Below are 15,289 nucleotides of genomic sequence, written 5' to 3'. Positions count from 1 at the left end.
TGAAAGTTTTATTACAGGTGGCCCATAAACAGAGTACTCCTGCAGCAGGTTGTGAATAAAGATGGCAATTGTGTAATGAAGCAATTTGTCACTGACTGCTAAAAGGCCAGAAGTTAAATGAATGGCTGACAATGTAAGCGTAACTACTGGACGTGTTACTTAGCAAATTCTTGTAGTTGATATCAGATCCACATTTGCCTTACGTAAAGGGAACCCCTCTTCATCTCTCATAAGTGTCACTCATTTCTGATGTGAGAGGGAGGATCTGGTCCTTGAAACAGAAGAGATCTGCTAGTGAGCCTAATATTAAGAAATAATAAAACCAGAGGAAATGAAGTGATACTAAAGGAAAGCAGAAGACCTGAAGTTATGCAAAATTTTTCCCTGCATTGTTCCTTGTTACCTTTTTGGTTTGTTTACTTTGTGAGACCGTTAGCTGCCATGCACTGTAGCCTTGCATAGGTAAGAGGGAGACACTTTCTGCCCTTCCATGGGGCTCGCTGGAGTGTTGCTGTAGAGAGATAAGTAGATGTAGAGTGAGAGGAGCTCACGTTGTCCGGCTCATTTCCAGGGAATGGAGTTTCACAGGGAATCTTACTCTTTGTGCTGACTTGCTCATGGAGGCTTTTCATGTACTGAGAGGTTTTGTCTCAGCCCTTGAATTCTGGGCAGTTGTTTCCGGAAATACTGTGTGTGAGGTTTGCTCATTGCGATCTTACTACTTATGCTAATCTGGTGGGTTTTGGTTTTTGTTTTTCTCTCTCCCTCTCTATTTAGATGAGAGATCCTTGGAGCAGCAAAATTTTTCCTTTTTCTCAATGGACTCAAAGGTACACCAAAGCATATCAGGCAGCAGGACACAAATGGCCTTAGCAAAAAGTACTTTGGAGTCCCAAGAAAGTAATTTCCTTCAAACAGTTTTATCATCAGTTACCACTCCCTTTGATGTGACTTTATTTAACCAGGAAGAAATGGTCAGGATTTCAGAAGGAAGAAGTACGCCGTTGGTAGATGTCTCTGTGACAAGCAATGAGGCATTCTTAAGTGACGATGAATTTATTAGCTCATTTCCAAAGGCACAGTGGACTCCTCCACTGAAGTCTTTTGCAGTTTTAACAGATCATCACTCAGTTAATACAGTAGAGCCACCAAGAGAAATGTTAGACACTGTGTTGCTAACACCTTCATTATCTGTCCTTTTTTCACCATATGATATCTCAAAAACAGCACAGCAAAAGACTCCATTGAGCGCTGTCCCTGAACGCAGTAACACTCTTACAGAATTGAAGCCTTTTGTACCAGATAGTGAAATGCTAACAGCAAGCAGAGACTTGCCATTGTACCCTCCAAATACAGCTATTTATTTCACTTCCATTCCTTCAGAGGCGGGAGTTGCAGTGCGGGAGAACATCAATGCAAGTTTAACAGCTCTGCCTTTTGAGGCTGCTTCAGAAGGGTCACCTCTTCATCTCAAGCTACTGGACAAAAATAGCCCTGTAACCCCAGATGCCACAGCACAAAGTGCAGACCCGTATGGTGACGTTTACGCTGATGCGAGTAGCAGGGCAGCAGAAACTCTCAGTCTAAGGACCTACTCTAGTCCAAGCATTCCCTGGGCCACGCTGGCTTCAGCAGCCAGTGCTGAGCCTGCTTTATTTCCTAGTAGTCTTCCATTTGTGTCTTTCCTGCTTCGCTCAGCTGCCATTTCCACAGACTCTGATATGGTTCTTAATGCCAGCCTGTTTACACATGAATTCTCCAGTACAACACCAAATTTGCCTGCTGGTTCAGAAATACCAAGTCAATCGGAGCTTGTCAGTGAGCTCATGAGTCCAGTGCCTTTCACGAGATCATATAGTTCTTGTCAGTATTGTGACTCAGTTTCACTTCTGCCAGAAGCAGGCTTTTCCCCAGAACATGATGTGGGCTCAGGCGATTATGTTGAAACTTTGTCCATCAAAGCCTCTGAAGTACACGGCATAACTCCATTTACAACTGTAATTACTGACGGGTATGAATTAGAGGAGGCTACACCTGAGATTTTTGATACTACTTTTCCATCAAGACCAGTTGTTTCATTTTCTTCAAGATTCGCAGCAATGCCCGATTCAAGCATGTTTTTATTAAGCACTACGGACACTGTCCTTAACAACAGAACACCTATAACAATTTCTTCTTACCATCAGCTCCCTGGAGGAACATCACTGAACATCTCTGTTGCCCAGTTTTCCCTCCCTGTTCTGGAAACAGTTTCATTGACACCAAGCACTCGTGTAGAACTTCCTGATGCCACCACTGTTCTGTTTGACTCTACCTTCATTCCGAGTGAGCCGGTAGCATCGTTTGCAGTCAGTCGTACAACTTTGCTGGAGTTGCCAGAATTAATGCCATCAGAATCTGTGTTTTTGCTTGACGAGACATCTACAAGGGAGGAACCATCTTTAAATATTTCAGATTTTCCATCCAGTGTTTTATCAACACCATTTCTTATTGAACCTAGCTACTTGTCTTTGTCATCGGCCATGCTAAATTCTTACTCTGTCATGCGAAGTGATTTATCAGCACTGTTACTTCAGACCTTGTTGACTGGGACATCAGTACTTTCTGAGGATGTTTCCAGCTGGGAGTTAGCTACTACTGTCAACTCTGCCACTGAAGCTGAGGTTTCTCGGTTCCCATCATACTTTTATTCAAATGCATCCTCTGTTCCAGATGCACATGTTCCTGAAATAACGCTGTCATCACATTTTCACTCTGAGTCGTCTGTGTTTCTGGAAGCACCCTCAGTATTGCCAGCGGGTTCTGAAGTTGTGTTTACCTCAGCTGTTACAGGAGCTACCTCTCAGTTGGAGCCTTCACTCTCCACCTCTCACTCTGTGGTTCCTACCCTGGTGCTGCCCGCTTCCGACACCCAGTCTGTTACCAGCAGCATCTTGCTCAATGAAACAAATCTCATCTCTTTGTTTACAACCTTTCCGGCAACTCCTGTCTTAAATGTATCTTCATCTCTGCTCTCAACTGCTCCGGCTTCTGATGAGGATATTGGTGCTACAGTTAACCCCACACTGCTTTTAACGTCTCGCAGCGAGGGCAGTGCCCACACGGCCCTTCCTCCTGCAGACCCTGACCACCTGACATCACGTGCCAACACCAGCAGCACGATGCCCTTTCCGACAGCATCTCTGTCTGTGACCACGTCGTTTGCTCCCACGCAGTTTCCTCCGACTTCTAGCCCTCCCACTGGATATGAAGTTCCAGCAGGCAGCAGTGTAACTGCTGGTACTGAGGCATCGGCTGCTTCCACCACTGTCCCCATGACCACTGCCACCAGTGCCACAGGCAGCCACGGCACGACTGCTGCAGGCAGCCTGGGGACATTCTCCTCCACCCCTCAGGCGACCACTACTCCATCTGAACCTGTGGCTGTAACCTCTGCCGTTACCACTACCAGGCAACCCTATGTCTGCGACATCACGGTTCCCGATGCTTACTTAGTCACTGCGGGTAAGATATTCCTAACATTTTTATTTTGTTTTTCAGAAGCCACTGTAATGTGACCCCCTAGCTAAATTGCAGGTGTTGAATTGGCTAAGTGAACCTTTCAAAGAAATATGGTGTAAATTTAGACAAACAGCTGTAAAAGCATTGATTGATCATTTACTCTTGAAAATAATAGAATTCACTTGAACAAAGTCTGTTGTGATAGTGAGTTACATATATGTTACACTGCACAGAGAATGAAATTGTCTTCTAAAATTGCTAATGTATGTATACAAGTATGCTGAATTAGGGGCTGCTTTATCGTTTCATGGGTTGTAAATGAATGTTACTGTCATGGTACTGTTCTGCCAAACTATTAAATGTTCTGACTCAGTAAGTTTCTCCTTTCAGTTGTTGCTGCTGTTTGTAAAAAAACCTGCATGTGAGGTAATGTTGTATGAAAGAGGAGAGTTGGTTTAAAAAATGTTTGGGTTTCGTTACCATTTTTATAATTTTACTGTACTAGTTTATGTTTATATTTTCCCTCCTCCCATACTTACTTCAATTGAATTCGGTGTGTTTGTAACCAGAAAAAGTGACGTTAGTGTGTTTCAAAATTAATTGTCTCAGCATCTGTGTTTGCTTTTTTTTGGTGTTTTCCTACCTCTTCCTAGCTTGTTAACAAAACAATACCAGCGAACTAATCCAGGGCAGGTGCAGAAGTGCTGCATGTTCTGTGGTAAGCAACACATTTTGCCCTTAAGATTTATTTGTAATACGTAAAGCAGAATGAGCATAATCTCATCCTCCAGATATGAAGGTGAGCTGGCTATGCTGGTGATGAGGAAGATTTTTTTTTTTAACCTGTAATTTGAGTAGTTTTGTAGGCAAGTTACTGATGGAAAGTAAATGCAGGATGACAACACGACACTTTTCAGTTGTTTCCTTGACCATAGTTACAGTCTCAAGTGTGACTGTAACAGACATGACATCCATAGGGATGTGGGGTTTTTAAAGCAGTTTCTTACTTGGTGGATATCCCTTTCAGTAATTAATGTCACGTTTGTTTACTTTTTATCTAAGACAAAAGTAGATGCATATTTTCTGTGGCTTTTTTCTGACTTCATCTGCATTCCATGCATTGCCTACAAAACTTTAACTGCATTATGACAGCAGGCTTGTTGTACACAGGTCAGACTGAATGTGCTGTGACTTTCAGATCCAATTTGAATGCCTCAGTGGCTCTTTAGAAGATTCTTTTAGTAGAATGCTAAACACATTAGATATGGGAAAACAAGAGAGAGAACATAAACCTGGAGTTCCTTAAACTGTATGTACAGTCACTTTTTAGGATACAGTCACACCTTTACCTGTTTCCTTGTCCATCGTCTTACCCATTTGATGCAGTTGATCTCATTGCCTGCTTTTTCATGCATTGCACAATTGAAAATGCAGCTTTGAACCAAAGCCCAAGAGATGAAGCTAAAATGTATTGACTGACTGACATTAATTTCCAGTGCTGGCCCAAAGAGCTGTTCTACAAAATGTCAGTGAATCCATCAGAGAAGTGCTCAGAGTTCAGTTCAGGCGATCAGTAGAGCTAGAGGTAAGTGGTATGAAGTGTGTACAAGTACTATTTGATCAATATAATACAATAGTGGTTTTAGTTCACAGGCTGAAACGGTGATTTAAAAACAACCCATGTGGTACTATATTAGAGAGAGGTTTATTCTAACTTAAATGTTAGTCATGTTTTGGTTTTTTTGGTTTGTTTTGTTTTTTAAAATGTCAATATGACATCAGCTTTTTTTACTTTTAGAATGTCATCCTTTTCTAGGACAGACCTTTCTTGGTTTTGCCAGAGGTGAGCAAGCAGTGCCCAGCCTCTGCTGCTCACCTTCTTTGGCTGGTGAATTGAAACTGAACTGAAAAGCTTTTACCCTTCAAAATACCTGTTAAAAAGTTTTGTTTCTTCTGCTAGCTGATTATATACTTAGCACCTTAAACAGAACAAAACCTTCTGCATAGCCTTGTGCTATTTTATATTGTAAGTGAGGCCATCAACACTTGCAGGGGAAGTGGTGGAATCCCAAATGCAGGACTTGGCAGATGAAAAAGGTAGGGGAAAAAAAATCAGGTGTGCAATGGTAAGATGTCCTTTTTAAGCCTTCAAATAGGTGTGACTCCTGTCTTTCCCCCACTCGCAGGGCTAGGAATTGCTGCACTCTTGGTTTTTTTTTTGGGGGGTGGTGGTGGGGGGTGGTGGTGGTGTTTGTTTTTTTTGAAAGCTTCCTCTGCTTTGATGTTCAAGGCATTATCTTTGAACAATATTTCAGTGTTGTTTCCTAACCTCAAAGTGAGTGTCTGGTTGAGATGGGGTTTAAAGGCTCTATACCCTGCCTCTGTCTCAAACCCTCTGTCTGAGAGGAAAAGACTGTAGAGGTAGTTTGGGGGTACTTTTGTTGTGTAATCAGATACTTCAACAGTGGGGATGAAATGAAATGTTTTAATGGAATTACTGGTGTAGGTGCAGGTTCAGCTGCGCTTGCAATTTTTCATGTCTGCCTTCATCCAGTTGTGATAGCCCAGCACCACATTATCTTACTTTTTTGAGTCTGTGATCTCATTTTCATTATGAAGTTAACTCAAATAGCACTTTGAACGTTGAACATAACTTGAGTTTCTCCATGCACAGAATCCCTTGGTGCCTCTAACTTCTGCTTGCCGATCTGTGTGGGGAAACAGTGTTTTGACAGCTCCTGCCATAATCACTGCACTGAGTAATTAAACAACTTCTGTCTGGTGTTTGAGAATATACTTCTCTACTACTCAGTCAAGATAGGAGTGTTACGAATTTCTGCCAAACTTCAGCCATAGTGAGCTGCCACTATAAATTATGTGTAGTTTAGGTCCTTTTAGCAATACCTGCCCATAAGCTTTTTACATTTTTTTGTAAATAAGAGATTTTTCTTCTGGTTTGTGAATTATACCTTCAGATTGTGCAAACTGACAATAGTCAAGTAGAAGTCAAAAGTTCATGATGATAGAACTACACTAGTTTTCAGTGACCTTATATGCCTCTAATATGGAAGGACTCACCCTCTTAATAGTAACAGCAGTAAGACAAAATCTGTTGCTAAATATTTGGAGGCTGATTGGAGCAAACATTTGATATCTTGCTGCTTTATATTTTTGCCCTTTAAATTCCTTCCTTTCATGCCCACTATTGCCTTGTAAAGCTCTCAATAGGATGTTTTGGCCCTAAGGCTTCTCAGAAGTAACTGTCTTTATAAATAATGCAGTTAGTCTGGCTTCATTCTTTGCAAATTCTTTTCTATCGAAAGGAGGAAACATCTCTGTGGAATCAGTTATGCTTATTTTATGCTAGAATGCTGCTGTCGTATGTGTTCTTTGTGATGCCTTGGGTATGGATTTTGCACTAAAAATAATCACTAGCAAATGTCTTCACCTCTAACGGCGGAGTACTAGCAAAACTGTTATTTTAAGAAAAGAGTTGTCTATAATATCAGTATGTTGAGCGGTGATGTAATGCAAAATTTTAAACAGAATTTGTCTATATTGCTAAACTTAATGAGTCAAACAGACCTGACTTTTGTTAGTCAAGAATACCCAGGAACCGTGTGTACATTTGCAAGTTACGGTAAAGCAGTGTACTTCCCTAAGCTGCTTTTTTACTGTGTCTCCTATTACAGCTCACAGATGTTGTTCCCTTGCTGTGATGTAATGCACAGTAAATCAGGAGACAGTCTTGTTAAATTTAACTTTGTAGTAATGTATGCTTTAAAAATAAAATCCATGGCAACGATGGATATAACTGCTGCTCACTTTAAATACAAAACAAGTTTAACACTGAAAGGAGGATTAAAACATATTTTTTTTTCCCAACTTTTTCAGTTGAAACTTTGGTCTCTGCTGCTTTATTATTTCAAATATTCTGAGTTGTTCAAGTGGAAAACAAAAGGAGGCAGGCTTGAATCCTGCCTAATGAAAAACACTTTTGTCAATTTTTTCCTAGCAAAAATCCTTACAGCAAAGTGAGAATAACCTAAAATTTTGAAGTTCTTTCCAGTTGGTCTCAATGTATTGCATCTGCAAAAGAATAAGACCCTATTGTTTGAATAAGAGTAATTTTTGTCAGCTTTCTCTAATGTAAACCTTATGACACTTGGGTAAGATCTGTTATACAATGTTCCCTTGACTCTAGCTTTGTTGCAGTGGGGTGTGAAATAAAATAGTGTTGGCAGTGACTCACTGCCAGGACCCCTGGTACCATTAAGTTCATGCCAGCAGGAAAAAGTTCTTTGCCAGCCTCATTTGTGCTTGGAAATTTTATCATGCAGTATAATGTATACCTGGGCCACTTTGTTGCTGTATTTAATGTGGGGGTTTGGGCCTGTCCTTAGCTTATTGGTTTCTATAATCCAAAATCAGTAAACCTCTGCCTTCAAAGTAAGGAGATCAGTTCGTTGTCCGGCAGTTAAATACTTCTTTCAAAGGTACCACCTTGTGGACTTACGCTGGCTTCATTGCTACTCGCTGCTGCTGAAATTCTGGCTGGTACCGTTTAGGTGTGTAAAAACAGTGAGAGAATTGTTGCCTTAGGATCCTCATGTGTGTAGAAGCAGAAGCTTTGTTTCATTTTTAAGACCTGTGAGCCTTTGTAGCCCATCTTCAGGAAGTTAAATGCTCTCTGCAGGCTCTTTACAGGATGATTAATAAGGGGGTGGTGAGTAAATCGGTTGTTCATGCTTTCTGCCAGATGTTTACACAGCGTAATACAGTGGAATATAGGCATGGATTAGATTGTAGCAAAGGTGCATCTATTCAAATATTTTAGCGGACAATAATCAATAGCAAATGCTTAGGGAACATCATAAGGGACAGAGTGATGTTTACCCCAGACTCCCATACAGTGATGTTGGGAGTAGTAAATCGAGGCTTGAAAACTTTCTGTACTGGAAGCGCGCTCTCTTGTGAGGGTAGCTTTGAATGAGATAGGTTGTGTCCTGGAAACAGCGGAGTTGGATTAGCCGTCACACTTTGGAGAAGGGATAGCTTAGCTTGAGGTGATGTAAGTGTTCCCTCCTCCTACTGAAGGTTTCTGCTTTTGCTGTGGGAACGGCTCCAAAGTGCACGTGGAGTTTTGCATACTTCTCCAGCTTTCTGGCCCAAAGTGTTAAGGTAAGAAATTTGTACTTAATACAAGAAATTTGTGCTTGTTTACTTTAATAGGTGGCACGCTAAAATGTGGTGGTTCAGCTAGCTGATTTGTTAGCATCTAACTGTCCTGGCAGTAGAGGTGAAACCTCCAAGAGAGAGTTGGATGGACAGCTGGGTTTGTGAACTGTTAGAGCTGTGCCAAGAGGAGCTATTCTCATTCATGAATCAAGAGTCATGAGCTGTGCTCATCTCTCCTAGACAACTTTGCAAACTTCTCTGTGAATTAGCTTGTAGGCAGCATCATGCTGGCATGGCTGTATCATTTCTGTCATCGAATTAGGTTGTAGAGAGCTAACTCTAGACAACCCTGCAATATCTCAAGCAGAAATAGCTACTGTTTTGACCTGTAGTGGTTCTAAGCTACCTCCCTCAAAATTACACTTAAAAGTTTTTTGGTTTGTGTTTGGTTTTTTTGTTTTTTTTTTAAATTTCCATTCTTCTGGAGTTGCTGTCGCTTTGCTGCTGCAGTGAAGCACAAGAGGGAAACGGTGTTAGCTGTTAAGACGAAAAAGTCAATGCAAAATTCCAGGGGGGTGTTCGGGTTCGACTGCTTTCATTGCATCTATGGTGCACTGCAACAGGTCCCAGATGGAGACAGCCGAGTTAGTTATCAGAGGCTTGCTTTCTTGTCTGAAATACCTAACTCTAGTGCATAAGTATATGCTGGATACAGCAGGCCTCTCTTCCTCAGCATGTATTGCTTTAGAAATCATCAGCAAATTGTCACTGAGATTTGTAATTCTAATTCCTCTTTTTCTTGCCTTTTAAGTAGTCTCCTTTGCAAGTAATGGGCGACTTTCTTTTGGCACGTTTTGCGCATTATAACTGCTGTTTCCATTTGACAAACTGAAGCTGCAGAGATCATTTCATCCTGAGATAAAAGGATAAAATTTCAGATAAGAGGAACTGAAAAGAGCTGTGCATTATTCATATCAAACAAATATGAGTTCTATGGGTCTAAATCCATTTAAAATAAAAGCTGGATGCTGCATATATTTGTGGACTAAGAAGGAGGAAAGGAATAATGAGCAGCATAGATTATTTTTTTTTTATTTCCTTCTGCTACTGAGGTAGTTTCTTCTGGTGAAGATGATCTCTTTGAAATGCATGGGTTTTAGAGGACAGGAAAGTGCTGCTTGCTGTCTTATCTGAACAGCGATTGCCATCACTTTACACTGTTGCAGAAATACCAGTAAGGAACATGTGGGTCACAATTTAAGTAACACTGTGCTTTTCTATAAGGCTGATCCTGATGTTGAGGATATCTAACATATCCCTTCACCAGCACAAAGCCTGCAAGGTGCTAGCATCTCTTAATGTAAGAGCTGCACATTTGTCAGAACCTTTGGGTCTCTGGTTTAGATTATTTATTTATTTGTGAGGCCATCATGTTGGACATCTCAAAATACTTTAGTGTGACTGCCTCAAGCAAATAAAGCAAACTGGGGGAGTAAACCAAAGAGGAAAAAAATAATGCTGAGGAAACGGGTGTCCTTGATATTGAGAGAGTTTCTCTGAAGGAGAGAAGACACTGCAATATATTTAAATAAATAAAAGCCTTCAGTTTGTTTTTACTTAGGTGACAGAGAAATGGTGGATAAGAGCGTCTGCATGGAAACACCTAGGTTTATATTTAACTTACACTCTCATTTCTCTTACACGATGACTAAGGCTCCTCAGGGTTTTTAAGAAGACTCAAAGTCAGGAGATGAATTGGAAGAGGAAAATTGTAATTGTGGTAATTGTGCTGAAATAAGCAGATAGAAGTGTTCTCTGGAAGAAAGTGTTCTTGAGTGTGAAAATCATATCCATAAAACACAGGTTATGTGTATTTTGCTTCTTGCATATTACATGTGAATGGTATAGGATGTACTTGCTATGCAGTATATGACTGAAATGCAGAAGCTATGCAAGCAGTTCAGTAAGTAAACAGCAGTTTTATATGGGAGCTCTTATGAACTCCAGGGGAATGCAGGTGAGGGGGCGTGCTACTATGCTGGGATGTGATAAATCAAGAAGTGTTGACTTTGGTGTGTTGTACTGAAGAGATTCTACTACGTGCACCTAGCACAGGGGAGTTGCCTCTCTGATGCACTGGAGCAGAGGCTGCAAGCCACAGCACTATCAGAGCATTTGTGCTTCTGCGCCCTCTTTGAAAAATAAAGATTGTGTTTTCCTACCTCTTGATGATGTTGCTTTGAAATGTGTGAGACTATGTAGGTCTAAAGTGTTGCCAAATTTCACACTGAAGATTTTTTTTTTTTAAATTTCTTTTTCTTCTTTTGTAGGTTTATAAAATTTCCCCCAAATTTGCTTTCTTGGTGACATCAGGTCCTTTTGTTTACACGGCAGTAGCTGTCATAAATGTGCTTGTGAACAGCAGTCTTCTTCGTGGTGAGACCCCCGTGATCCTCTCACTGCATCCTTCTTTCACTGTGCCAGATAACAGATTCCAAGTTCAGACAGGTGAGTTCTTCGTGACACGAAGAGGAGGGGATGTAGCTTCGTATTGATTCACGCTTCTTCACTTGTGATTAAATATGCACGGTCGAGTCAAAACCCTGCGTTCTGCTGCTGTGAATCTTAACTCTTGGTTGTTAGTGAAATACTTGCCGGATCTGTGGTTGAGAGATGATAACTTGTAAACAGTTATCCCCATAATTTCATGATTTTTTCAGGAAAATTTTTTTGGCACGTTGCAAAATAGGTGTGCTCTTTTTCCTGCTTCAAAAGGTGAGAAGAGAAAAAAATTTCTGTGAAACATCTACTCATAAAATCACAGTGCAGCTACTTTATAATCCTTGAGTCAAGTTTCAAATTATGTTTACATTAGATGCTACTTTTTAGAATTATCATAATGTGGGAGAATTGGTGAGCAGGAGGATTGATTGCTCATGTGTAATGTGAGCAGGAGGATTGCTCATGTAGTATTCAGCTTTCCATGGCTGCTGTATGGCAGCAGTTTATGTGAAGTCCATGACTGCTAATAATCTAAAGTAAAGTATTACCCATGTAGTAGATTTTGAGAGTCAGTGGTATCATTTAAAATCTTCTTCAGGGACTATTTGCATAACAAAACTGCCTCCCTGCTTGGTTGACTGCATAATGAGGTAGTGACAGGGATTGAGTATATAGGCAGAGAGTTAGTGAATGTCAAACGTGGTGCTTTTGTTCAGGTATGTTTCATGTGTTGTTTCTGCTCTGTTAATAACTGTATGGTAAGACATCACTACTTTAATTGTGCAGGTGTGATGTCTTTTTCCACTGCTTAACAAGGTTACATAGACAGTAGACATATTTTCTATTCTTGAGCCTTGTATAACACTGCTATTAAGGTCTGTAACCTAATTATAGCATTTCTTTGGGTGAGACTATATCAGGAAGTCCACAGATGTGCATGTAGTTAAGGTCTGTGTGCTGGCTCACATTCCTCTATGCTCACTCTCTCTCCTGTGCTCGCTCTTTCTCTCCTGTGAAAGACTTCAAGGCGTATGAATCTAGATTTAAAATATTGTTTGCTAATTAAGTGTTTTGAAAGTGTTAGACTGATACTAATGTGTATCAATGGACCCAATATGTGGTCTTTTAGACAAGCTAAATACTAGATTTCAGGCTACAAGAAAAACAGATTTGTTGCTTTTTTCCTTAAGATTTTCATTGATCTGTTGGGTACTAAGGATTTCAGTGTGGCTGATTCAGTGTTCAAGTCGTGTAAAATTAGCCACAGGTATGTAGTGAAGGTCTTTCAGTATGCAAGAGGAAACAGTGGGTATTTTGTCACTAACATCTTTTGGTACTCTAATTACTGCTGCAACAGATAGTAATGAGTAGAGAATTTACTGCACCAACGCAAAATGTATTTCTACTATATTTTTACCCAGTGTTTTGCTGAATATGTCCTGAATTCCATGAAAAAGTGATAGCCCTGTGGATTCTTTTGCTCATTTTGGTCTCTCTCATGGAAGTACTTGTCTGTAAGAATAATGTGTACCCTTTGCCTTCAGTGCTTCAGTTTGTGCCTCGGAACATGGATGTTGGGTTCTGCAACTTTAGCCGGCGCATTGAGAAAGGGCTGACAATGGCATTCATGGAGGTGAGCAGACACCAGGAGTTCTACAACTTCACTGTGCAGGTAAAAAGATTAGCATGTTTTGTGTCTGTCCCTTTTTCTCCTCACCTTTGGTTGTCCTGTGTTTCATCCAGCCAGTAAAATGAGTTAGGTGTTCACTGGCTACCGCTTGCCATCTAGATCATGTAGAACTATGAGGCTTTGTCATGAAGTCAGGTTTTTTTTTTCCCCTACAAAATAATATGGCGCCACATATTCCTCTGGTTTCAAGGTTTTTGAAAAAATTATCCAAGACGATGATTTATATCCAAAGGCATTATTGAATATAATAGGATTTATAGTTTTTCATATAAAGGCTGCCCCAACTCTTATCAAAGTCATTCCCATCAGATTTTACTATTACAGAGTAGGGTGTGGTTAGAATGTTTTTGTTGGAGGACAACTTTCAGGTCTCATTGCCACTCAGAGGATCCTGTTAGGGAATATAGGAGTTACAGGCACGCTGCCATTTTGTGAGCAAACATGCTAGTTGCTTCTGAGGTCTAGAAATACTTACAGCAGTATATGATGTCCGTGGCAGCTGCTACTGGAACTTCACATATGAAATGTATTGCATATGTGCTGGATACTGAATCACATAGCAAAGCTTAAAACTCCCTGGAAAGTCAGTAATTCAACTTAATGAGACCAACTCCCTCTTCTGTCTGAATTCTTAAATTTAATCTAGCTTTGTTGTAATACCAACATTAGTAAAAGTTTTATCGTGTTATTTAACTGGCACCATAAATGCCCATCTGTGGTACTCTAAAATAAAATCATAGCAGGAAAAATGGCATAAACTTTATAGTACCTAAAGTACTATATAGTACATATAGTAAAGTGCTCAGAACTCTACAACTGAATGACACAATGTGACCAGATAGATTGAAGACAACACGCAAAACTGTTTCTTGGGCTATCAGCTTAGCAAACTTTTAAATACTTCCCTACTGCCTGGAAGAGGTTTGTCTACATGAACACGGTTGCTGTGTATATTGGTGCCAAAATAAGGCTTCTAACTAGTGGTAGGGTCTGGGCATGCATGCATGGTGCAGGAGGCTTTCACCAAGAGAACATCCATTTTCAGAATGTTTCTTTACCATGGTCTCTTCCTGTCTGTTCCACACAGTTTGGTATTCATCTAAGATTTCTTTATTGGTAGATTTATTTTGCTGACTGTCCCTCTAGGTGGTGTTTTTCATAATTTTCTGGACTGTAGCTTTCAGATCATTCTGAATTATGATTGACCTTACAGGATAACTCTTAGAAGAGGAATTCCCATGTAACTTTGCCTCTTCTGAAACTCAGCAGGCTGAATCAATCTGGAATAGATGTTCCTCTGTTTTGATGTGAATTGTCTCCCCTTCGTATTAGGAAAAAAGAATTCTGTCAAGGAAGGAATGGAAATGCCAGTGATTTGATTTTGCTGACCCTGCTTCAATCTTGTCTTTTCAGATACTGAACATAACTCTGAGCAGGCCTGGGGTAGCGTTTCGGCAAGGCCCCGTGAGCATTGTTTTTGCTGTGCGAGATAGATACGGTTTTCTAAATGGGTCCGAAGTCAGTGAGCAGCTAAGAAACTTGTCTGTGGTGGAATTCAGCTTCTATCTGGGCTTTCCTGTGCAGCAAATTGCTGAACGTGAGTACTTGCTGTCTGCCAAGACTGCAAAATACTTTTTTTAGTACTTTTTCCTCTCTACAATTTTAAAGTAATTTAGTGCATAAGGGATAATGCAGCTTCAAGTCCCTAACTTGTATCATGAATTCTGCAGAGCAAATCCATGCTCCTCTCTGTTCACATACTGCCTATCAGTGTGACAGCAACTTGTTGCTTTTGTCATCATCCTTTCCTTTTGTGCTGGGCCAGTTGTGCTTAACCTGGCTTCGTTAGTCCATTGGTCATAGTCCAGATTAAAAAAAAAAAGTCACTTCGATCAATATTGCTGTGAAGTGCAATTCAAGGTGTGTTTGTGTGGTTATGTCTGCAGGGGCCTTTGCTGCTTCTCAGCAGAGTTTACTACCTTGGGCTTTGCATTGCACTTAACTGTGGCTCTGACTTCTAGAAAGCCTGGGACACTGGCAACATAAACTTGTATTTGCCCATATCGTCTGTCTGGGTTATCTGTTAGTCAGCAGCAGTGCTTTTTTGAGTAGTCTATTATCTTTTAAGGTATTACCTTTAAGTATATCTCTCGCTTCTTATGTACAACTTGCATTGCAAGTCATTTTTTCCAGTCCATGGCCATCCTAAACTTAGATTAATGGGAACTGCTTGCATAGCAGAGTGTGCTTGACACTCAGCCTTGACAACTTATGTTTGGTTAGATTTTTCAGATGACCTCAGTCTCATAAATAAGCCAAGTTTCTAAACTCAACACTTATCCTTGTACACTAATGGATTGTTCATGACAGAAATGACTCATGAATGTAAGCAAGATCATGAGAGAACAGTACTTGCCT

General features: G+C 40.5%; 1 protein-coding gene across 1 annotated transcript in view; it reads left to right on the top strand.

Annotated features, from left to right (window-relative positions):
• The window catches only part of KIAA1549 (KIAA1549 ortholog), a 152,298-nt gene that overhangs the window by 72,986 nt on the left and 64,023 nt on the right, over window positions 1–15,289 (top strand). Inside the window, exons 2-6 of the mRNA XM_050907580.1 lie at window positions 778–3,504; window positions 4,998–5,086; window positions 11,010–11,187; window positions 12,726–12,853; window positions 14,285–14,468. Of these exons, the coding sequence (XP_050763537.1) occupies window positions 778–3,504; window positions 4,998–5,086; window positions 11,010–11,187; window positions 12,726–12,853; window positions 14,285–14,468 (3,306 nt within the window). The remainder of the gene's footprint in view (window positions 1–777; window positions 3,505–4,997; window positions 5,087–11,009; window positions 11,188–12,725; window positions 12,854–14,284; window positions 14,469–15,289) is intronic.

Source organism: Gymnogyps californianus, chromosome 1, assembly GCF_018139145.2.
Source record: "Gymnogyps californianus isolate 813 chromosome 1, ASM1813914v2, whole genome shotgun sequence".
NCBI classification, from domain to species: Eukaryota; Metazoa; Chordata; class Aves; order Accipitriformes; family Cathartidae; genus Gymnogyps; species Gymnogyps californianus.
This window is presented reverse-complemented; position numbering and strand designations above follow the sequence as displayed.